This window comes from Amphiura filiformis, chromosome 6 (genome assembly GCF_039555335.1).
Source record: "Amphiura filiformis chromosome 6, Afil_fr2py, whole genome shotgun sequence".
Lineage (NCBI taxonomy): Eukaryota > Metazoa > Echinodermata > Ophiuroidea > Amphilepidida > Amphiuridae > Amphiura > Amphiura filiformis.
This window is the reverse complement of record NC_092633.1, coordinates 47,154,825-47,180,143: the sequence shown is the minus strand read 5'-3', so window position 1 is coordinate 47,180,143 and position 25,319 is coordinate 47,154,825. Positions and strand designations below refer to the sequence as shown.

Here is a 25,319-nt window from a genome sequence, read left to right as displayed (position 1 = left end):
TTTAAATACTAGTATTATCCCCCGGTATTATCCCTTCATGTACACATTTTTGTAAATGCAAAACGAACATATAGAACGGTTTCTTCAACAGTGCTGGGATTATTTGTTACTTTGTTTCATTTGATTCAAATATAAACTGAGAAAATTTTTCACAACTTGTGAAACACAAGGTCATATCTCAAAATCATGTCAATCAAAATGAACCAAAATTACACCCAGGATTACTTCAATACTTATGTCCGTAACTAAGCAGTTGTCCAACCGACGCAACAGCAAAAAGCACTGATACAGAACAGCTTCTTTTTTCTTTTCACACACTTTCTTCAAGAAACAGGTCTTGTTCCACACTATTCCACTTACTCTTTGGGAATTATTACAAGTGCAAGGATTTTATACTCATGCCCACAGATTTCTTTTGCTGGGTGCCAATTATTGGACTGTGAATGTGGTCCAGGAAGCTGTTCCATGTCAGTGCATTTTGCTGTTGTGTCAGTTGGATAACTGCTTGGTTACTGACATGAGTATTGAAGTAAGCATGTGTGTAATTTTGGTTGATTTTGATGGACATGATTTAAAGATATGACCTTGAGCTCACTGACAAATGTCATAAAAAGAGGATGCTAGGATCATGAAATACTCCTTTAAGTGAGTGTTTTTCACTATTTGGCCTGTCCCTGCCAGGGTGCTCATTGTTGTCACTGGTTGGTATGTTTTTGTTTGTCTGCCCACCTGGTTCAGTGGTTCCACCTTTTTAAATATAAATTGTAATAATTTTTTTATCAGTTGATGTTTTTTTTATGTGATGGCATATGAAATGCTAACTTGAAGGAAATACAGTGACAAATACCTGAAATTCATCCCCATAAAAAACCAAAAACTAGAGAAAATATTTCTTGACAAAGATAAGAACCCTGGAAGGCTATATCATGCAGGGCCACTCCTTGAGATAATATACATTTATATTCTGTTCAAGACCGAGACAATCTCAAGGTCTACCAGGAATTGAACTGGGCATTTTCTTTTGCTTATGTGATGAGTTCAAGTAATGTATGGATGAACCAGCACAATATTTTACTTCTGCAGTAACTATTATTTGGTTCTAATGGTGATAATACAGGTTATATAAAAATGATTGTTCTCTGTCCATTTTTTTCTTTTTTTGGTGTTTTTGAAAAGTCTGCCTTCTCCAAATGCACAATTGAATTAACCAGAAATGACTACAGTTTATTCTTTATACTTTATTTATATAAAAGCAAGCCATTTTAAGTTTTCTATGGTGTGTTTGAAAGAACCAGGCATTTCAGAGAATAGATGAAATAAAAAAAACCTGTCACTGTCAGCCCCGCTGTCAGCTGTGTGACCCGCTCGCCGGCTGAATGACGGACCTGGCGGTCTGACAAACCAGAAAAGATTTCCATAAATAAAGCACACACAAAGTCCCCGACCATTTTTTTAAATGCCCAAATAAACTACTAAATAATTATACTAATTTATTATACATTTTGTGACATGGGCTAACATTTTGCGCTATCCCATTCTGTTGTCAAAAAGCTGCGTGCGATCGGTGTTGTTGTTTATTGTTGATCTGACCCTGATCTGACGAGTACCCATTATGACGTCCACGGGTCATGTTGGCTCTCTTGCCAGCAGACTTCGATCGTTCAAAAGTCGGCCTCAGAAGGGCATGTATTTTATTGCAAAAAATGATATTTTAAACAGTAAAAATGATTATAAATCATAAGATTATAAATCATACTCCAGTCTGTTCATCATTAATTTCGGAAGCAAATTCTTTAATTTTCCGTCGGTGAAAAAACCCTCCATATGAGACCTTTAAACTGTTGTCAGTGGTGGGGGAGACATGGGAGATCATGTGAATTTGAGGGAGGGGGATCTGAAACTTGGCTAAACTTTTAACTAATATTGTTGTAGTACTCAAGCAACTTCTTTACTCAGCTCAGATGCTATCCAACTGAAGAAAGAAACCCTGTTTGCCACAATTTCTGCACTCGCATCCAAATACAATTTTTTTATAGACATTAAATAGTTATTTTGATCCTGGTGTTATATGGTACACCTCAGTTGTTAGGGAGCACAAAGGATTAATTTATTTTCTAATACTTTTACAATTGAGAATAACCTACTATGTCACACCATTTTGAAGTACAAATTATGATGGTTTGTACTGCAGTAAAGTACCCAGGTTTTCCACTATTTGGGCTATACTAGTTGAAATCCATGGAAGACATGACCTTAGGGGGTATTACAGCCCTGCCCAATTTTGTGCCTATTTTTGCATTTTTCTCAAAAATTATAGCGCATTAGGGACAAGTAAGATATGTATATTATAGGGGCAAGGACTACAACTACTGCACTGGAAATTTTATTTCAACACAGACAACAGTTGTGGAGTTACAGTCAAAAATGAGGAAAACCAATATTTGATCAATAAATCAATAACTACTTGCTGTGAGTTGCTGAATTTTCAGTACAGTAGTACTTGCCCCTATAATATATACATCTTACTTGTCCCCAATGTGCTATAATTTCTGAGAAAAATGCAAAAATAGGCACAGAATTGGCAAGGGGTGTAGTACCCCCTTAATCTTCCACACAGGGAGTGTGAATTTCAAGTGAGGTTACCTGAATGGGTGACTCCATTTTGAAGTCTACACACACTGTACGAGATATTATGGTCATGTCTTCTATAAGGGCATATGTGGATTTCAACTGGAATAACCCATTATTTTGGTCAGTCCACATCATGCAAAATCATCTTCTCTTCTAAACAATTCACAAATACAAATTGAGTTTACAAAAACTTCCCTGACGTAAGATGAAGCTGTTAACCTGCTGCGAAAGATGAACCATGATCCTAATCTGTCCAAGGAAATCACTTTTTTCATACCATCAAACTTTCTCTTATCAAAATGAAATGAAATCATAAGGCACTAGAAACAAATGTGTTTGATCTTTGGATCGACGGTCGATGCTGCTTCGATGCATGTTATTAACGAGCTAACAACTAATTAGTCGGAATTAACACTATTAAAATTTATATTGATCATTGTCAATCCAGGCAAAGATTCATATGTTAGGCCAAAAAAAACCATGTTTGTTTCCTGTAGCAGGTCAAATGCGAAATGCGGTTTTTTAGTTGTTTTTTTTTATCATCCATGTCTTCAAATTTAAAAAAAATACCTTTTTTGCAGCAAATTGGAATGGGAAGTTACAGTGGGTCTCTCTGACACACACACAAAATCATATTTCTTCATATTCAAGAATATTTATGACCCCCTTTCAACCTACAGTAGTTTTTCACTATGCTCGTTTGTTGTGTAATGTGTAAATGTTTACTCCAGTAGTGTGTTACATTATTTTTTTGTGATTTTCCGGGGTTTTTTGTAAATGAAAAAAAAAGTCAAATGCGCAAAATAACCCGTCAAAAACACAATTAACAATAGTCATTTAATTGATGTCATAAATAATAAGGATCGACCAAGCATCGGTGGTCGATCGAAAGATCAAACTAATTTGTTTCTATTGCCTACCAAATCTGAATGAAAAAGCAGAAAGCATACAGTATCAAATCAAATTGATCAGCTATCTGATCAAATGATCGACTAACTACATAGTGCTCTTTCACCCACGAAATTACACTTGCTGACTTGAATGTATATGACTATATCAACAATAATAAAAGACACAATAGTTCTTTAGAGGATAATTATAATTATAATTTTTCATGTTTTTGTTATTATTTGAAACTGTTTTTGATCAAGTAGTGCCAAGTTGACAAGTTTCTCTTCGAGATCTACGCAGGCTGGTTGAAAAACCATGCTTCATCTTAGGGCTCATATTGAAATTCCCTTACACAGGAAGGTGTGCGCCATCCTGCAGCTTTCCTGTGCTAGCCTTCTTTTGTTAAAATCCTGTGTGATTATAACACTGCAATTAGCCACTTACATTAGGAGCGCGCTTTCCTGGGTTGTGCGATGAGCCGATTAGTTCAATTTAGTTCAACAATCAATAAAATTGCCAGTCTTTGATAAACTTTTATTATAATCCTTGTCACCAGACCACTTCAAAAGGCAGGGTGTATCACTGATGCATATAATCCATCCTGTTTTATGACCGAGCTTTCCTGAGGCGCGCGCTTAGCGAGGGGAATCCTGCCTTCTTTCTGTGTGAAAGCGTGGTAGGGTATTTCAATATGAGCCCTTACAGCAGTAATATATCACACATCCATACATCCACAAGTCTCCTGTCTAGTTCAAAAATAGTCCAAGAGGGAATTGATATCCCTCCCTAATGGCAGTCTTAATCTTTGTCCCAATCACCAGCATAATCAGGCAGTATTTCTGTTATCACCCCTGTGCCGATAGTGGCACGTCCTTCACGCAGCGTAAACCTTTGACCTTTCTCCATGATGACTGATTTGAGTGATTTCAATGTAATTGTGGCATCCTCGCCTGTAAGGTTAAGACAAAAGAAAAGAATCAGCATGACTGTATTACATGTACATTACAAGAGGCATGCACTAGGCCCATAATCGAAACCCTCCCCTTTCGGATTACCTAAAGGAGAGGGGGGGGGGGGTCTATGATAGGTCATCTATAATAAGGCCCCCAAAAAAAGATTGTTTGCTTGTCCTCCACAACTTTTTCAGAATTGGGTCGGTCGGTCGGGCAGAATTTTTTTTAAAGGTCATAGTCAAAACAAGACTGTATGCCTTTAATTAGTTTAATAAATAGGCTAAATAGTTGTGTATTTGGATATTTCTCTACTGTATACCACTTCATTTATGTCTTTAAAATAGTTTAGAAGTGTGTTGAAACTGTAAAAAAAAACTTTTCAGGATGTTAAAAATGTTGAAATAAAAAAAGTTTTTCTGGAAATTCCAAAATTAGGGTCGGTATTCATTTGCACAGAAAAGAAAAAAAACACCCTTTTTTCCAGATTAGGGTCGGTCGGTGGGGGACAAGCAAAAAATCTTTTTTTTTGGCCTAATCAGGGTTTACCGTGCTAATAATGATATCATACTAAACAATCGAAACAAGCATCACATTTGGTGACATGCCATAAAGATTCGCCTAATGGCGCACATGGGCTCCTTTGCCTTACAGCAAATTTCACATACAAATAGAGTGCTCTCTCCTCCAAAAATACCAGTAAGAATTAAGGGTCCATGCCCTTAATGCTGGTGTTTTTTTACGGGAGGGCACTTTAAGTTCTTGCCTAAAATTACAGTAACTTGTTGTATCTTTACGGTATTTATTTTGCATCCACATCCGGTTGCTTTATTGGAAATTAACTAGCCAAAATACTGATCAGGTATGTCATAGGTGCATATTTTGTTGGTCGCAGTATCAAATCTCACACTTACATGGGCTCTTTTTCTGGCTCCCTCAACCATAGCAAGCGCAAAAAAAGCATTGATGTTATGACCAGACTTGAGGTGAACCAAAGAGCAGCATGCCCAGGGTCAAATCGCTATCAGCTCAACTCCCAAGTCAATTTGTCTTTCAATTCAGGCATAATCGGTGTTGTAAAAACCGAAAAACCGTCAATGTAAAATCGATATAAACTGCAAAATTGGTTTTTCTGAACGTGGTGAACTTATTCAAGATAGCTTTTCAAAAACATTGTAAATTGTATCTAAAAAGGACACCTTTGGCCAAAAACTTGCTACATGAACAAATTTTGGGAAGCTTTTCTTGATTGGGATTTTTTTCCTTGTAGGGTGCAACTCGTTTACGGGGTGCTGTGATAAAATTTGGTCACGCAAGTGTACACTACCATACTCGAGTGGCTCCCCAGGGCTTTATTAAATTTACGGTAAGTAATAATCATACCTGGCAAAATAAATTCCTTTCCTTCTGGTAATTCGACCTTGACTGATGTATCCGCTGTGTACGTAAACATGACGGGACAGAATCTGTTGGTGCATGGCTTCTGTCTTCCGCCTTCCTCCTTTTTCAACATATAAACCTGTAAGAATGAAGCATTATATCAATGTCTTTGCATACAATCTTTTTTGTTGTTTATGGTGTACCATATATATTGCCATGCATGAAAACCACAATAGTGTACTGCTGTGCCTGTAAACCAAACAGTATCTACCGTATTTCGTCAAATAGTCGCCCCCCCCTCAAATAAACGCCCCCACCACTTTTTTCAATCAAGATGTTTCAAAAATTCCGATATTTCCATGCTATCTTGTGTAGTAAGCTTACGAAGTTCCCCACATGGTCAATAATAGCGTCAATAATTGGCGAAAATCTGCATCGTAACACCGGAAGTGAACCAAAAGTCGGTGTCAAAAGTTCATAGTTTGTCATTTTAGCGTGACTTTTAAGCTTACCTAATGATTTTAACGGGAATTGTCGTGCTACAAATGACCTCTAATAAACGCCCCCCCTTGGGAAAATGTAACGCCCCCGGGGGCGTTTATTCGACGAAATACGGTATTTGAGTCATCAAGGTCGGTCAGAGGGGAGCACGACCTTGCGGTTTTTGCACTAAAAAGCTGACACACAAGAGAAATGGTCCCAAGATCCTATGGCTTGATATAATTTCCGCTCCACATGCACGATTTATCTTGGGATGGAGAAAAAGCGCAAAATTTCCGGCGTGATATATTATTGGCCTAACTCAAGAACCGCAAGACCTATGGAAATATAAATTCAATGATTGACTTGGCTTCCTCGACTCAAAATTGATCCCTTCAAAATTTGTTTACTTAATTAGCTGTTTGGCATCTGAAAATTGCAAGTGTGCCATGCTTCACTTAAGTTTCAAGAGAGTGTGCAGAAAGACACTGTACATTCCTTGTTGGCAGGACTACAGAGCTCAGAGCGCAAATTTTTATGAAAGCATAATGCGATTTTGCTAAACTGAAATTGTTCACGATTGTGCCATCACACACTGCTTTGTGTGAGACATTTAATCAATTTCAATATGTGACACAATCTGGTCCATAAGGCCAAAAAAAAATTGTTTGTTTGTTTGTCCATAGAGGCTTATGAAACAGTTGGGTCGGTGGGTCTTGAGATGGTTCTGCATGTTTTGTTTTTTATCTTTAACCTCAAAGAGGTGAGGCAAAATGCCTTTATTTCTTTTTTGTTATCTCTCTTCCATATCATTATTTTCTCATAATTATTACATATCATGTTTCACTTGATTTGACATTACTCATATTAATTCATATGTCATATCATACATCTTATTATAGTATCATACATAGGCCTACATGTATTATTATCATACAATATTTTTTGATTGGGATTTCGTGTTCAATACATCATGTTATCATTTTACAGGCCTATACATACATTGTATTAGAACCTCATAATTTAAGACAAGATTACATAACATTCCAGTACACTTTACCGTACTGCCAACCATTTGAATCCATGTCGATTCTTAACTTTCTTTTCGTGATTGAAATTATTTGGTCAATTTTGTTAATTTCTTGAATAAATAAACTCGAAATTGGAATAATTTTTTTCGTATCATTATATATGATTTTTGATTTATAAATTGAATAAGAGCCTAAAATAATCAAAATATTTGATAAATTGTATTCAGATTTGTCAATATGCCATCCACAAATAACTTTTTCTAAACATATATTAAACACTCTAATATTTTGAATGTGGCATATAAAGGTGGAAAATTGCTTCCAAAAAGATTTATTTTTTGAACATGTAATAAAGAAATGTTCATAGTTGTCAGTACAATTACAAAAGTCACAAGTATCAATGTCACTAAGTTTCCATTTGTGGAGATTTCTTCTACATGGAATGAGATTATAAAGAACATTGAATTGAAAATGCCCTAATTTATTAAATCAATCTATTTCGGATTTTAAATAAAAGATTTTATTCCATGGCTTATCTGCAACATTTAATTGTTTATCCCAGTATTGGATGCAAACTGGTTTCTCGACACATGTACTTAAAATATTATATATTTCCTTTGTTTTGACTAAGGAAATATGTTTAACTTTCTTGTTTTTTAACTCAACTAATGTACTGGGATTTCTCTCACAAGAATGTAATCTTTTTTCCTTAATTTGTGACTTCCAAGTTCTTGGGATTGCCTCAATTATTTTGTGAAGGTTAAATATATTCATAGGGCTTACTACCATTCGTGATAACTCTTTTAAATCTATAAGTCTGTCTTCTACTATAATATCTTTCAAATAAATAATACCGGCATTGATCCACTCTTTGTATAGTAATATTTTACCTTTACATTTCACATAGCTATTTCCCCACAAAATTGTGCTTGTATTAACATTAATACCAAGCTTCCAATACATCTTTGTAGAAAGGTGGAAAATCCTTGTACACCATGTTTTTTACATCAGCAATCTTACAATTAAATTCAAGTACTAGAGATAGCCCACCAAGTGGTTCAAACCAATATTTTGATATTCTTTTCCAAATCGCATTGTCATTTTCATCTAACATTCTAGATACCCATTTTATTTTAAGTGCATATACTTGATGTTCAAGATTGATCATTTTCAACCCTCCTTGCTCCATGCAACCAGTAATAGTTTTTCTCTTTACTTTTTCTGTACCTGAACCCCAAAGGAAGGTAAATATGTGTTTATTAACAGTTTTAAAAACGTAATCAGGGACATGTAAACAACTAGCATTGTACAATATTTGTGAAATACCTACTGATTTAATAATATTGACTTTACCGTAATATGTCAACTTTCTGGCTTTCCAACAATTTAGTAATTTTTCTAATTTTTTCAATTTTGGTTCCCAATTGAGTTCCTCGACTTTTTTTTAATTTTTTACCAAAATATATTCCAAGGCATTTTACTGGATCTTCCGTCCATTTGATCTCTTTATTTAAACCAGATGGTTTGTTTTTGCCCAGCCATATAGCTTCTGTTTTTTTCTTGTTCATTATAACACCAGATACAGAACTAAATCTGTCTATTTCTTTCATGACATTGTTTGCAGAAACCATGTCATTAACAAAAACCGTAGTGTCGTCAGCTAATTGGACAATTTTAATTTGCAATTCTTGATCATTATTAAACGTGACACCTTTTATATTATCGTTATTTCTAATACATGTTGACATGTATTCAGCAGCCATAATAAATAACAAGGCTGAAAGAGGACATCCTTGACGAATACCTCTGTGTAGTTTAAACGACTTTGATAGCCACCCATTCATAGAAATGCAACTATTTATATTGGCATATATGGTTTTAACCCAATTTAAAAATTGTACCCCAAAACCAAACTTTTTAAGACATGTTAACAAGAAGTTAATTTCTAACGAATCGAAAGCTTTTTGAAAATCAATAAAGAGAACAGCACATTCATTATCCATTCTGCATGTTATATTGTTCATTTTCTTTACATTTTCTTTCTTTAAATTATACTAACCACTGTTTTATACGATGTCCCATCGATGCCAAAAAAAAAAATCCAAAATCCCAAAAAAAAAAAAAAAAAATCCAAAATCAAAAAAAAAAAAAAAAATCCAAAAAAAGACACGGTCGGGACCAGGGTACACGGTCGGTCGGACGTGGACAAACAAACAATTTTTTTTTTTTTTTTCAGGCCTAAAGTTGAGGCCAAAGGCAGCAAATTTGAAATTGAGATAAAGGCAAAAATATGGAGTAAAAAATATAAAATACTTAAGAGTGTGCAGAAAGACACACTGTACATTCCTTGTTGGCAGGACTATACAGCTCCGAACGCAAATTTTTATGAAAGCATAATGCAATTTTGCTAAACTGAAATTGTTCACGATTGTGCCATTACACACGGCTTTGTCTCAAACTTCTGTAGATTAAATTAAGACTTCCGCTCTCCCCATGGTTCATTTTAGAATTGGGTAAATGAATCATGAAAGTACTCCGCCCTTCAGAGGGGACGTTAAGCCGTCGGTCCCGTGTGCAGAGAGTCATACCTGAACATGTATTTCGCAGCCAGTTTCGAAAAGAGTAGGGTGTTAACCCCTGACTGTTCCCAACCCATCCGGGTGTTCAAATGGACCCCAATGGAAATAAGCTTCAATAGAGGCTTTCTTGGGTTATCCAGGGTTGTCAAAACCCGAAGAAATCAAATCAAATTTGTGTGAGACATTTAATCAATTTCAATATTTGACACAATCTGGTCCATAAAGTTGAGGCCAAAGGCAGCAAATTTGAAATTGAGATAAAGGCAGAAATATGGAGTAAAAAATATAAAATACTTAAGAGTGTGCAGAAAGACACACTGTACATTCCTTGTTGGCAGGACTATACAGCTCCGAGCGCAAATTTTTATGAAAGCATAATGCGATTTTGCTAAACTGAAATTGTTCACGATTGTGCCATTACACAATCGTGAAATTAATTGGCAACTTCTGTAGATTAAATTAAGACTTCCGCTCTCCCCATGGTTCATTTAGAATCGGGTAAATGAATCATGAAAGTACTCCGCCCTTCGGAGGGGACGTTAAGCCGTCGGTCCCGTGTGCAGAGAGTCATACCTGTACATGTATTTCGCAGCCAGTTTCGAAAAGAATAGGGTGTTAACCCCTGACTGTTCCTAACCCGTCCGGGTGTTCAAATGGACCCCAATGGAAATAAGCTTCAATAGAGGCTTTCTTGGGTTATCCAGGGTTGTCAAAACCCGAACAAATCAAATCAAATTAGTGTGAGACATTTAATCAATTTCAATATGTGACACAATCTGGTCCATAAAGTTGAGGCCAAAGGCAGCAAATTTGAAATTGAGATAAAGGCAAAAATATGGAGTAAAAAATATAAAATACTTAAGAAAATAGACATCACCAAACTTTATAACTTTAGAACCAAGTATACTAGACCTTTCGTGTTTGCAGTATATGATAGCCTAATGTTTGCATAAGGTAATAATTATAATAACTTAATTTTCAAAAATGCCTCCTTTGGCCTCCCAGGGTCAGAAATCCGCAACCAAGTGCGAGAATCCTTTTGGATTCTCCCAGTGGAATTTTGCAAGAATCCATGGATTCTCGCCATATAACTTTGTATGATAAATTAAAATATTTACGAGAATCTATTTAGATTCTTGCAATTTTGTTGACGAGAATCTTTGCGAGAATGGATTCTCGGATTCTCACCGAATTTCTGACCCTTCCTCCATGGTCCAGATCGTGTCACATATTATATATAACAGGAGAAGTTTTCAATTTTGCCTTTCATAAGCCAAACAATCATAGATGTCACCTTACCTGTGCTTTACAATGATTATTAGCAGAGTATGACCCCGGTGCAGCTAAGACCATGCCACGCCGCAATTCTTCACGCTTCAAGCCTCTAAGTAGCGCCCCCAGTTGATCCCCAGCTTCCCCGCTCTCCAGGGTTTTATGAAACATTTCAACACCTGTAAAAGTTTATGGAGGGAAAATGTATTAATTAAGGTGGGTTATGAGACATTATCTTGGCTTGAGCATTTTGTTTGAGCCTGGACCCATCAGGACCCAAGTGTGTCTCTACATGGAGTGATTGTTTACCAGTGTTGTTAATTTACCGGTAAATTAAAAATGGCGGTAAATTACCGGTAAATTACGGTAAATTACCGGTAAAAAATGGTAAAATAAGTAAATTAAGTAAATTATAAAAAAGAGTTAAAATGGACGATAAAAATTCAACTCTTTTCATATTAAGAGCTACATAGATACTTGAACACAGTCCTGTTTAGTTGAATATACCTTTCCAGATGAAAATTAGCTTCATGAATAAAGCTGAAGTTGTAAGAAGTGAAACAAAAGTTGTGTAGTATTAACGTACATTTCTAGCAAGTGTTTCAATGTTTTCTCTCATAACAATACATGGATACAGAGCCTGTCTAGCCACTCGGCACTGGACTATACCATCTGAGACAACTACATTCAGTATTATACAATCACATTGCATGTTTTCATAATTTTTGTGGTAGAATAGTTATAATACTAGGAATTTCAATTGAATGAACACAAAGCTTGTATTTGATCCAACGGCCGTTATCTTATTTCGCATATTTCAAACAGCAACACGAACCCACAACCTTGGATACAATACTAAACCAATACCGAGTTAACTTACAGACACACAGTTGCATACGCTGGCATACATCATGTAGTGTACACTGTATACGCAAACAAATTGTCACGCTTGTGTCAGGCTGTGTTCATTCAATTGAAATTTGCACTCATGACTGATGGTAATAATGATCCTATTCATAGGGGCCTACACGTATTTGGATCTAGTTAAAAGTAAACTTGTCAAATGTATACTTCCAGGATGCTAACTTCAACTTATGTAGAATGATGATGTTTTGCCCAAAATACATGTACACAGGGAACACTTTGGTAAAACAGAGACAGAGCATTTATATTCTGAATGATGTGAAATCAAAATCTTCAGTCAAAAGCTCACTCATATTTGTGACAAAAAAATATGGGACATTTTACCTTGAGTTGTACAGTTTTAAATGTTTTTAAAACATAGAAAGCTTGTGAGATTGTCAAGCCATGATCAACCCCTCACAATTTGGGAGCACCATTGAGGGGGCATGGGATGGTGCTGCTTTCAGTGCTTTCATAATTTCATTAGCCAGGTTTAAATTATAAGATTTAATATGTGAAAGTTTTGAGGTGTTATTGTTTCATTTCTTTCTTATGATCATGAGTGCTAATGCAATAAATATACAAGTATATATGCAAGTCACAAGAACATGCTGATCAGCTGAATGCACAGTATATTGTACACTATATGGGCAGTTATATAGGTAGCAGGGGTCTACAAAATCATTATTTCAAGTAAGTAGTGCAAATATTGCAAACAAAAATGGCATCTACTATAAAACAAACAAACAAAAACAATATCATTAGAATTTTTAATAAAAAAATCCTTTTTTTTTCATAATTTACTTAATTTACTTATTTTACCATATTTTACCACGGTAAATTAAGATGGTGGTAAATTACCGGTAATTTACCATGTAAATTAACCGGTAATTTACCGACTCACAACACTGTTGTTTACACTAACAATAATCAATGTAGATAATATGACTTTTACAAGGCTCATGAATTGTTGCCAATATTTTCAATTTTGCCAAAATCAATGCAAAAATGTTTAGGGTACTTTTATTTAGCAGAAGTTTCCCCTCAAACTTGGTCAAAGTGTTTCTAATGTGTTCTAATGTTTTATATTGTCTTATATTTCTAATGAATATATATGCAAATTAGCTTATCATTTATGCAAAAATGCAAATTAGAGGGCAGGTAGACATATAAATTATTTGATGTGTTGTGATGGGGTTTGGACTTAATGCAGGGTGACTGTTTAAAGAAACCAACTAACCAATGAGATGTCTAGAATTTATCGTACATATCTCCCATAATGCATTTCTCCCATTTTAATTCCTCTACTGATTTGCTATCTAGTGCAACATGACTCGATAGTCACAAAATGTACCGCAATGAGCACATCTTACCAAATTATGTTTATTTCTTCACTATCGACCCATGTTTAACCAGTCTATTCTCAACATAAAAGCAAAGGGAGTGTCATTTGATGAAATGAGATGATACATCATAATGCAAAGGATTCTGGGAAGGGTAAGATATCTCAATATTACTTTCTGTATTTCCCTTACCTGTTACCACTGTTTTCCCAAACTTTGCACCGTATCCCAAGATATCTATATTGTCGCCTTTCTTGATTTGTCCACGCTCCACTCTTCCTGTGCAGACCACACCGCGACCTGCATATAATGGAATGAGACAGCCCAGTTTTTCAAAATTTAAAACTAGAATTACGTGGCTCATAATTAAGGTGGCCCCCACACAAAGGTGTGTAAATAACAAAGGTTTGTTAAATGACATGATACAAAACTATACAGCACATCAGGCCCCCAGCATCAGGCCAGCAAATCCCATCACCGTACCAAGTTAGAAGTTGATTGGTTGTTGCGTAGTCTACATGCTGCGATGAAAAATACACATTTTCAAGGGAAAACAACACACTAAAATAAAACATGGCATGTGATACATCAACTTAAACCTTATACATTTAAGGCCCACATAAAAATAACAGATGTGGAAATTGGGAGTATAAACTGACCAACAGATACCAGTTGTAGTCCTACTAATTCATAGCATATTGGATGGCCTATGGGAAAGTTGGCCCATATGTGTACATCCCATATCAAAACGATGCACTTGTCGGCTGCTACATGTGTCTCATTTCACATAATAGCTAGGAACAAATACCACACTCATCTCAAGTGGAGGTCACTTCAAATAACCCCTAAGCCACATGGTTAAGGAGTGTATCTCTGTATTCCTAAACCATGTGACTTGGGATGATTTGAAGTGACCTCCACTTGGGATGAATCTGGTATTTGTTCCTAGCTATTTTTTTAAATGAGGCACATGTAGCAGCCGACAAGCGCATCGTTTTGATATGGATGTACACATATGTGATGCGATCAAGCATCAGTCGGAACTCAGAAAAATTAAATTTTCAGTTTCTTATATGATAATAAAAAGCATTTACAAAGCTGTATATTGCAGAAAACCCCATTGAAATTGAACAACCAGTTCAAAAGATATGAGCAATTAAAGAGTTTCCAAAACAAGAGAAAACAAAAGGAAATATTTCCTTTGTTTGGCTATATCTCAAAGTCAATATTTCCGAGTTCCGGCTGATTTTTCTTGATTGCATCACATATTTGCAAGACTATCCTTGCCTTCAAGGTGAAAGAAACTTACTCATGTTTCCCTCTGGCCATGGTCTGGCCTGCTGTAAGATCTTTAACAGGGAAAGATGGTATTCCAATATTCCCCTTTAAGCATTTTAGCAAAATTTATCTGTAAAATATTTGAATTGCCATTAGTTATATTCGTCTCAGCTTTTGCTTGGTCGTGCCGAGATAGGTCACATGTTGCAGTACTTGACTCAAGATTTTGTTTCACATCTTTTGATTCCAAACATTTTTCTCACCACGATCAATTTAATTTACCTGGAATTTGATAGACATGTTCTATTGGTAGCATAAAGGGTCTTTCCAACTCTCTAACTGGCTGAGGGATCCATGTATCAACCGCTGTGAGGAGTTCTCGCACCTTGGCTTCACCTATTTCGGGTTTGGTATCCTGTATGGGGAAAAACAATACATTGCATTGATATAGGGCTCTTAGTGTAAATCCTGACACTGGACAAAGACAGCTATCTTCCATTCAGCACATACTCAGTGGAAAACGAGGAGGGATTCCTTGCATTTATCTGTGTGTCAACAATGGAATATAAACATCTAAATTTACTCATAGCCATGAACTATTTAAGACATTGCACTGACCAGAGGTCTTTAAGAATTTGCATTGTCTGTGAAAAGTGGACCAGCCAAGTTGCACGCTACAGAGCCCAAAAAAAAAATGGCTGCGAATCACAAAATTTGACACACATATATGGTAGCTGCCATCGGGTGATAATGGGGTGCTAACAGCGCCTCTGTTATCAGCAGACCGTGCAGTACGCGTTCTCGTGCAACATATGCTACAGGTTATTCTAGGATGCGCAATGGTGCTGTAATGGCGGCCTGCATAACTGTAGTACTGCAGAAGCCCGCTGTCATTTCCCATTTTGTTATTCCCTGACTTTACCTCCAGAGCATGGAGCGCAGACCCAATGATAACCGGTGTGTTGTCTCCGTCAAATCCATACTCGTACAGAATCTCCCGCATCTCCATCTCGACCAGCTCTAACACCTCATCGTCAACCAAATCGGCCTTGTTGATAAACACAACTATCTTCTTCATTCCAATCTGTTCAAATAAACAAATAAAAAATATGAAAATATCATACTTAGTTCTCTGGGTTAATAGGATGATTAAATGTTTTTTTGTAGATCAAGATTCTGAATGCCCACACACACCCACAAGCTACAACACAACAGTAGTACAACAACACTCACATGCACCTAGACATATGTGATACAATCTCATCCATTCACACCCAAAGTCAGAAATGAAATTGGGTTATAGGCAAAAATAAGAACAGTGCCGTAACTACGGCGCCAAATTGACCAATCGATTCTGCGGCCCTCCAAGCGATGAAAGTCAAAATTTTCGAGCGCTTCGCTCGCATTTCAGCACAAAATCAATTGAAAGAACATTTTAAGACCGATATTCAACTTCTAGTAAACAAAAATAATTAATGGTAGGCCTTATTTGTTGAAAATGGGGGGGGGGGGGGGCATTATCCTTAGCCCTGGGCGCCACAACCCCTAGCTACACCACTGCGTCTAAGATATTCTCGGGGAAGGAGGAGGGTAGGGGCACCAAATTTGTTTCTTGCCCCAGGCTCTACTAACCCTAGTTACGCCACTGAATAAGAAACAAAACACAACAAAAAAGCGTCTGAAAATTGACATTTTAAAAAAGTTTGGAACTTCGTAACCAAGTATGCCAGGGACTTAGGATTCAACATCAGTAAGCTTAGACACGGTGTAAGTAGTAATGTAGCAATTTCAAAATAAACTATTATTTTTGTGGGAATGGATACGATCGTATCACATATTCTCCCTACCTGTCTTGCAAGTATAAGATGTTCCCTTGTTTGAGGCATCTGACCGTCAGTAGCTGCTACAACAAGTATAGCGCCCTCCATCTGTGCGGCACCTGTAATCATGTTCTGATAAAATGCAACAAATTATAGAGAATGTCAAAACAATAAACTTGTTTCTATATGTATAATATTAAAATAAAACATGCTAGTACCGTATTATAGTTGTTGACTTGATACAAGTCCTCAGACATTTTATTTATACCCATAGACATATGGATCATTCCATGCCAACTCAACAAGGGTTGTACACCATACCTCATGAATATATTTTTAAGTTTGGGTACTGATAGATATCAATGAGAAATGAAAAACCTGAAAATTTGAGCCTCTAACTCTATTTTGTTTTCGCAGAGTGTCAATTTGAAATGTAGGGGGACTCGGCATGAAAAGTGTGCCATCGTGCGAAAGTCTAACTTTAAGAGGCCATTTCTCCCAAACTACACCCCCTAGACCATTCAAATGCTCTACTCTGGTTTTTTTTTCAAATCCATACCTTGCTTCCAAACAAAGTTATAGGGCCCCCAAAATGGGGGAAAATTTCATTTGAACCATACTCTGGGGGCCTGCCTCTACCCAAAAACTAAAAATATTTTTGCTGTCCAAAATTATTAATGTTCAAATCGGCAAAAATCTTGCTGCAATATAGGCCTAAATGTTACCTTAATGTAATCAGCGTGCCCAGGACAATCTGTATGGCCATAATGTCTACTCTCTGTTTCATATTCTATATGTGCTGAATTGATAGTAATCCCCCTGGCCTTCTCCTGCGGTGCATTGTCTATTTCATCATATCTGCAGAATTTGGCTGCTCCTGCTGCCGCCAAAACTACACAGATAAATAAAAGTTTAGGAATTAAGGTGTGCTATAAATCGCACTCGGACCTGTAGGCGATGCGATAGCACTTACGCGCCTTAAAACTCAATCCCTGCACTATAGATGATAGAGTCCATTAACCCTAATACAGGACTAAGGATGTGAGCGAGGGATGGGAATTCAAGTCCCGCCCAGCCAGTCTCGTACACGGGAGCAAAAACCAGCTGGCCGGGCAAGCGACTCCCCGTGGCATGAGGTCGGTGATCGTGTGCGTGGCGCACTTACAGGCCAAGCACAAGATCATGGACCGGAAGCCACAGGGGTTTTGCTGCCCCGGCCAGTGATTCCCTGAGCATATAGCACTTATAGGGTGATTGCGTCATCGCATCACTTGGGATTCATGCAAGCGCAGTGGTTATCCTCGTGGTATTCTGTGATAATTTCGAGTGTTAGGGTTAAACAAGATTCAATAGAAAAACAAAGACATTCTGGAGGATATATTGATTTTTGACAACCAAAGCAAGGAGCCATCCTAAAATGTTTGGTATGATTTTAATGAGTATAAAATAAGGATTTCAAATCTGGAATCTCAGAAAGTTATTTTGTTAACTATGCTCATTATGTGAGAAAAGGCCACATTTTATAACAGTAACTCTGCACTCTTCAAGCAGGTGTACATCATACATGTAGTATCCAGTAAACGTCTCTGAACAAGAAAGTTCATGTTTAAATCTGTGATGAATGGATGCTGACCGTGTAAGAGAAAGGAATCGCATCCGCCCCTGTCAGTTTCATGTCTCGTGTCTCAGGAGTTGATCGTAATTACCATAAATTGTTCCATTAATCGCCCAGCCATTCTGGGTGGGCGCTTATTGTTTGATATTGTTTACCTAATTGCATACGTACAAAATGGCCCAAAATATGGATTCTATGTGTATAATGTTTCTGTGTTTGATACATGTAGTAGGGTGCATCAAACGCCCCCTATGTCAACCAATTTTCTTCTTATTTGGTCAAAGTGTACCACTTGATAAAATATTGATCTACACCAAATTTAAATTCAATCGGATGCCATCTTCTGGGTCCACCGGGAGCTCAAAGTTTGGATGGGATCTTTGCAACAAGTATCACAGTTACACATAAGGCAGCTTTTTATATTTCCATTATTATGCACATAAAAACAATGGCTCCCATATGCATTTTGTATCTAATTACACTTAAAGAGTGGAAATGGAATGTTTTTTGGCTTCACATAATTTTTTAGTCATTGACAAATGTTGTACAATAACTTTTCCTTAAGATATTAATAGCTGCCATATACCAACATGTTATTTTAATACATTTGCGGTTATTTGCACATAAAAGTCATGGCTCCCATATGCATTTTGTATCTAAAAACACTTTAAAAGAGTGGAAATAGAATGTTATATATGGTTTCACATATTTTTTGTGATTGGCAAGTGTTGTACAATAACTATTGCTTAAGAAATTAATAGCTGCCATATACCAACATGTTACTTTAAAATTTTACGTTTCTAGTACTCTGATGTTCATTAAAAAGGTTTTTTGGGAACATGAATGAACATTCCTTGCCTGCTAAGTCAGCTAGTGTTGCTAGACTTGCGCTCTTCATTAGAAAAGTACCAATAACAGAGAAACAAGCCCTGGCTACTAAGCTCCTAGCAGTCAAACCAGATGTGGAAATGAACACACCGAGTATATCGCTATGGCACAGGTTTTGAAAAACTCATGTTTCCAGGTAACATAACTGAAGCAACAACACTAGCTGACTTACATTTGTAGCAGGTAAGGACCTGTGGTTCACCATGCACATTCTGCAGCTTGACCATGGATTTTCTTGCAGACAACATTGACACTTGGTCTCAATCTCAAGCTTTCCAGACCTCGGTAGTCAGTGTTTGTGCCATCAATGTGGTAAAAGATGCTGCAGAGTGTGGTGCCAAGCTCAGCTCAGACTTCAGGAGCCCAATTGATCTTAGGATGATTCTCAAGTTACAGGTTTATTTATTTATTTATATGTCTCATGGTCTTGTGGAACAAGACCATGAAGACAGAAGAAAGAAGCTAAATCTGCGAATGCGCGAACTGCAACTTTTATGGAACTGGCAACTTGATTTTGTAGGACCTGTCACCTGGTTGCCATAAGACTGGATTTTCATTAACAATGACAAGGTGACTTGCGTCATTTATGAAGACAGTCATGTTCATGTTTCCAAAAAAGCTTTTTAATGAACATTGATGTAGCTTTTATAGACTTGTAAAACTAAACAGGTAAATTGCATGGAATTAACAGAAAATATATTAAAATAACATGTTGGTACATGGCAGCTATTAATTTTTCTTTTAAAGGAATAGGCTAGTTATTGTACAACACTTGTCAATCACTAAAACATGATGTGAAACCATATAACATTCCATTCATGCAATAAGGTACAAAATGCATATGGGAGCCATGACTATGTGCAAATAACCGCAAATGTATTAATAACATAACATGTTGGTATATGGCAGCTATTAATATCTTTTAGGAATAGTTATTGTACAACACTTGTCAATCACTAAAAAATGATGTGAAGCCATTTAAACATTCCATTTCCACTCTTTAAATGTAATTATGTGCATATTAAATGGAGAAATAAAAAGCTGCCTCATCTGTAATTGTGATATTTGCTGCAAAGATTCCGTCCAAACTTTGAGCTCCCGGTGGACCCAGAAGATGGCATCCGATTGAATTTAAATTTGGTGTAGATTAATATTTTAGCAAATGGCACACTTTGACCAAATAAGAAGAAAATTGGTCGACATAGGGGCGTTTGATGCACCCTAATGTGTAGTTGGATCTTGCCCACAATGATGGAGGATCATTATATAGTTGGATCCTGCACATAATGATAGAGGATTATGTGCAGTAAAGTTGCCAGGTGGGAGCTTTTAGGGATATGGGGCGGTTACTTACGAAAGATGAGTCAAATGCTTACTTTTTGTGATAGCTGCTGTCAGTGTAGTTTTGCCATGGTCAACATGGCCAATGGTCCCAACATTCACATGGGGTTTAGTTCTTGCGTACACTGCCTTTTTGGTCGGGTCTGCTGCGCTAAGTGGTGCAGCGGTTCTTAGTAACCTCTGCTGATGTGGAAAGCATCGCTGTTGGTGACAAAACATAAATAACACTCCATCAGAACAATTTTCTTCAGTTCAGCATGTATGATTCTTAAAATGAATCCCTGACCCTGGATCAATCTTACAATTTTTTCTGAACACATCAACACTTAAAGTAAACGACCATCTTTGGAACCACAAGTCAAATTGTGAATGGAATTTTCATCAATACAAAGCTATGGAAATGACACAGGGTTAGAAATTTGGCGAGAATCCATTCTCGCAAAGATTCGCGTCAACAAAATTGCAAGAATCAAAATGGATTCTCGAGAATCCATGGATTCATGCAAAATTCCACTGGGAGAATCCAAAAGGATTCTCGCACTTGGTTGCGAATTTCTGACCCTGATACAATGAAATTGAAAACATTAAGCGATTCATTCTATTTGGTCGCATCACAGGCCTGTTGAGTTGACAGTACTGATAATTTGAGCTCTTGCTGGAAAAAGACCATGATCATAATGGTCCCTTTATAGTTTTCAGCAGAGAACTTCAGCAGTCTGCAAATTTGGCACAGTTTATGGCATACATGTATACAGAAGTGGGGTTCTGATTGGCTAATTGAATCACATCATTATCGCATCGTCACCTCATTCGCTGGTCAATACATCAGTAAGCATAAGTGACATTTTAAAATGATTAACAGTCTGAGAGTTCTTCAGTGTAGGGTAAACTGTTGGAGTATCATATTTTTAAATAATATTACTTGTAATTTTTTGTTCATGAAAATATGTGAATGAATTAGGGGTTCATTCATAGAATTGAGAGCATAAACAACGATCATGCCCTCAACTCTATGAATGAACCCCGTTCATACATTTCCAAACAATCAGTGATTGTTTTTCATCAAACATCTGCACATGGCAGCTATTGCACTTACTTCTTGCACTGACCAGTCGTATTGTGTAGGCATATAATGATCACATTCTTAAAGTTACACATGAGTAGTACTTACCCTTTGTCTTGATGTTTCGCTTAAAACTTTTGACAGACAGCTGCGAACACCTAGTGAGTAAATTAGAAAAATAATTAACCCGCTTATAAAAATAAGTTTGACTTTGTCTCACTCCCTCAAACTCACTGAGACACTGTCGATTTTGAAAGTTATACAATATACCGTACACATTTAAACAGCAGTTATATTATATAGGAAACAAATAAACAAATAAAAAAACCGGACTGTTGATCCAAAAACCAAGGCCTATTCATGTGGGATGGCAAAGCTGTAATATGATTCTGTTATACATTGATAGATGACCTATTGAAAAGATATGGAAATGAATTTCAGTGTGAAATAACACCTATTATCATTAATCTGTTTTCACAACATCTGACAAGTCCCGGTGACAAGTCAGCAACCTTCATATCCATGAAAATGCAAAGCTTGATCCCTTGAATAAGACAAAACTGGACAGCTCCAACCTCTGCTATTAATAGTTACATCAATTAGTTTTATTTTGCTTGATATTAGCTTAACCAACTACACTAAATTTTTTGGATGACGTAAAATTTTTTTCAAAAATTTGTTTTAAATAATTTCATTCATGATACAAAGATGAATTGAGAATTATTGTCTGTCTTGATATCAGTAAAGTATTTGACAGAGTGAGACCAAAGATACTTAATAGTAGGCATGTCCACTAAAAATTGAAGTACTTTTAAATTGATTCAGACCTAACTTATTGGCTGGGAATTAATGAAAGAAACATTTTGGCGTTTAAATAATCTTAATCGGACGTTTCATTCCAGAGATATGGCCTTTCGAGTGTCACGGTTTTATATAGGGCTGCTAGAACATTCTAAAAAGTTAAAGTCCAAAAAGGAATACTAACAGAAAGTGCAACTTTAAGGTACTTTTTCTTAATGTATTTATTAACTAGCTTATCTGGAACATTATATTTGCTTATAAAAACATGAAAATAAGATCATCCTGAAAATGTAATCGATTTTGTTGACATACAACAAAAAATATAAGACCTCAAAACCCATGGTTTGTTTGGTGAAACCTCAAGCATGATCATAAATGGCCGCCATGGAAAATATCTCCATAGAGGAGATGTACAAGTACAATAAGTGCATTATTTCAAATGAAAAGCGGTAGTCTTAAACATTGTTCAATCTTTTAAGGTCAGCACATTTTATCTTCAAAAATTATTATATTTCATCATGGCATAAGTTTGGTAACATTAATCACTACCAATTTTGAGAAATTTGCTCCAACTCAAAGGTTATCTTTACTACAATGAGCAATACACTGTGTGTGCATGGAAGCCATGATGGATAGCCCCGGTGGATAGCATATGAAATGGACATGGTAGTGAGAAGTGCACGGGAAGTGCATGATTTGAGATGGGCATGGTAGGCTTAAACATTCTTAAATTTCTTAACATCCTACACATTTTGTCTTCAAAAATAGTTAAATTTTATGAGTATGTAAGTTTGCTTGTCTGATTCACTCCAAATTCGGAGATAATTGCGTTTGAACACCTGATGCACGGAATGGTGTCACTTCAACCTGTTGTAGTTCTCATCTCATTAAATTTTTCATTAAAAAAGTTGATCTCTTCATGAAGGAAGGTCCTCTCTATTTACTGACCAAACAGGAAAAAGTTTGGTTAATGTTTTCTGGTGGAATCAGGAATTTCTTGAAACACCCTGATATTGGCCTACATTTGGATCAAAACAAGTATGTACGCCGTTTAACAGGCCTGGGATTTCTTGTATCGATCAGTTTCTCCATAGACAATACGTGTGTGAGTGCACGCACACAGTAAATGAAGAATCGTTCTAGTGTAAACTTTATTGACAGTGGGCATCCCTATTAATAGTATCATTGCTAAATGTCATCAAATGAGAGCTGGTGGCCCAATGGTGAGGGCGTCTGTCTTGTGATTTCAGTTCGAATCTCGTATCGGCACATTCCCTTACCTGCTTTTTCTAAGATGGGTTGTGTGCCAGTCAGGATTTGTATTTATTTGTTGTCTACAGTTGTAACACTTTGGGTTGGTAAACTGTTCTTTCTTTCCTATTACCGTATTCGTCCAAGTATAGTCCCACCCCCATATTTTTCGAAAAATTCCAGGAATTGTAAATTATTTATTGATTTATTTTTTTAAGTTATTTATTTTTTCGGTTTTGGAGTGACCTAGAACACTCCAAACCCGAAAAAATAAATAACTTTATTTTTTTTTTTTAATTTGAGCATAATCCCACCCCCAATTTTGAAAAATTTCCACCTAAAAAACGGGTGGGACTCAGTGTTTACTCTCTCTGGAAATTGTAGTACGAGGAACCCATACCGTAGTACATGTAGCTCTGCACAACGAGGAATCCATACCGTAGTACATGTAGCTCTGCACAACGGTATGGGATGAAGTGTATACAAAAAGCTAGTGCAACGTTGCACTAAAAAATACAAGGCTCCTATAGCTTAAATAGTTGCATGTTTGTCATAATATTAATTACGAAGCTTCTTGTACTTCTTGCCTAAACTCCTATGCTTGAAATTGTAATTAATACTCCATTATTTATCCAGAATAAATAAAAATTCATTAACACATGATCCACATCGGCGCACCAAAACTGAGATGCCACTTCAGTGCAAACTTCAGTGCAGCACCAATACGAAAATGTCATTTCATTTCATTTCATTTTATTTAGGATTCAAACCAAGGATAAAAAACACAGAAAAGAATACATTTAAAAGCACACTTATTTCCACTGTGGTCCTTGATGAGCCTAAGACTTAAAGGTACAAAAGTAAAGAAATATTTGGATTGCACTTTACATATGATATTACACACATCAAGGTGGTACCACACACCCTGACAACTCCCGTGACCAGTTTCTCACTCCTCCCAAGAAACAACCACACACGGCAACAAAAAGCCATGCACACTACAAGGGCAAGGAGCCCAATCTCCCCACTGAAAACCCAGCGACTCAAGACCAGCGGCCCATTTCATATGTCAAGAAAAAGAGGTACATTCTAGTGGTACCTCCTTCCTAAAACAAAACAAATGCACCGCCCCTCCTGAGCCACCGAAAATTCCAGCGCAGCAACGGACTCCCGCCCCCACAACACACACAACTCCTCCCACCCATGCACGACTATCCCCGAGAAAACTACAAAATAGTCACACACCCATCAAGGGTGTAGTACCACCCTAAATTTAAACTGTTCAGCAAGCATAAGACATAAAATATTACAAATACTGTTATCATTACCTACAAATTTTGAAAACAAAAAAAAAATAATATTAAACACACACAATATATTAATGTTGAAAAAACATGCATCAGGTCCAGCCTTAGTTAAAAGATAAATTGCACGCTTCATTTTTTTGAAATTTCCTTAAAAAAAAGTGATGTTTGACCTCTTTCCTGAAAATGTCTTGACATAGCTGGGATTGCACAGATTTTGGAAGCGAGTTCCACACATTTATTGCATTATAAACAAAGGTTTTTTGCCCATGGGTGCCCATACGAGGCTTGAATAAAGCATATGTTCCTGACCTGGTTGAATGTTTGTGTGCGTTTTAGACTTAGAAATACCTTCAAGAAAAATAAGTAGGACTTTTGCCATTCAGGATCCTAAACATGTGATTTGTCATAATCTGGAAAACCCTGTACTGGGTCGGGAGCCAGTTTACCTCCTGAATTCACTAGCACCAATGTGAGACCTAGGGACAGATTTAGCAC

The 25,319-nt window shown here is 36.6% G+C and overlaps 1 protein-coding gene across 1 annotated transcript in view; it reads right to left on the bottom strand.

Moving 5' to 3' along the window:
- Positions 1–2,527: 2,527 nt before the first annotated feature.
- Positions 2,528–25,319, bottom strand: part of LOC140155512 (elongation factor Tu-like) — a 30,031-nt gene continuing 7,239 nt past the window's right edge. Inside the window, exons 2-11 of the mRNA XM_072178381.1 lie at positions 21,574–21,623; positions 20,438–20,603; positions 17,284–17,450; positions 16,586–16,690; positions 15,661–15,822; positions 15,021–15,153; positions 13,653–13,760; positions 11,242–11,393; positions 5,856–5,991; positions 2,528–4,472 (exon numbers count right to left, since the gene is read on the bottom strand). Coding sequence (XP_072034482.1) covers positions 4,321–4,472; positions 5,856–5,991; positions 11,242–11,393; positions 13,653–13,760; positions 15,021–15,153; positions 15,661–15,822; positions 16,586–16,690; positions 17,284–17,450; positions 20,438–20,603; positions 21,574–21,623 — 1,331 coding nt within the window. The 3' untranslated portion in view covers positions 2,528–4,320. The remainder of the gene's footprint in view (positions 4,473–5,855; positions 5,992–11,241; positions 11,394–13,652; positions 13,761–15,020; positions 15,154–15,660; positions 15,823–16,585; positions 16,691–17,283; positions 17,451–20,437; positions 20,604–21,573; positions 21,624–25,319) is intronic.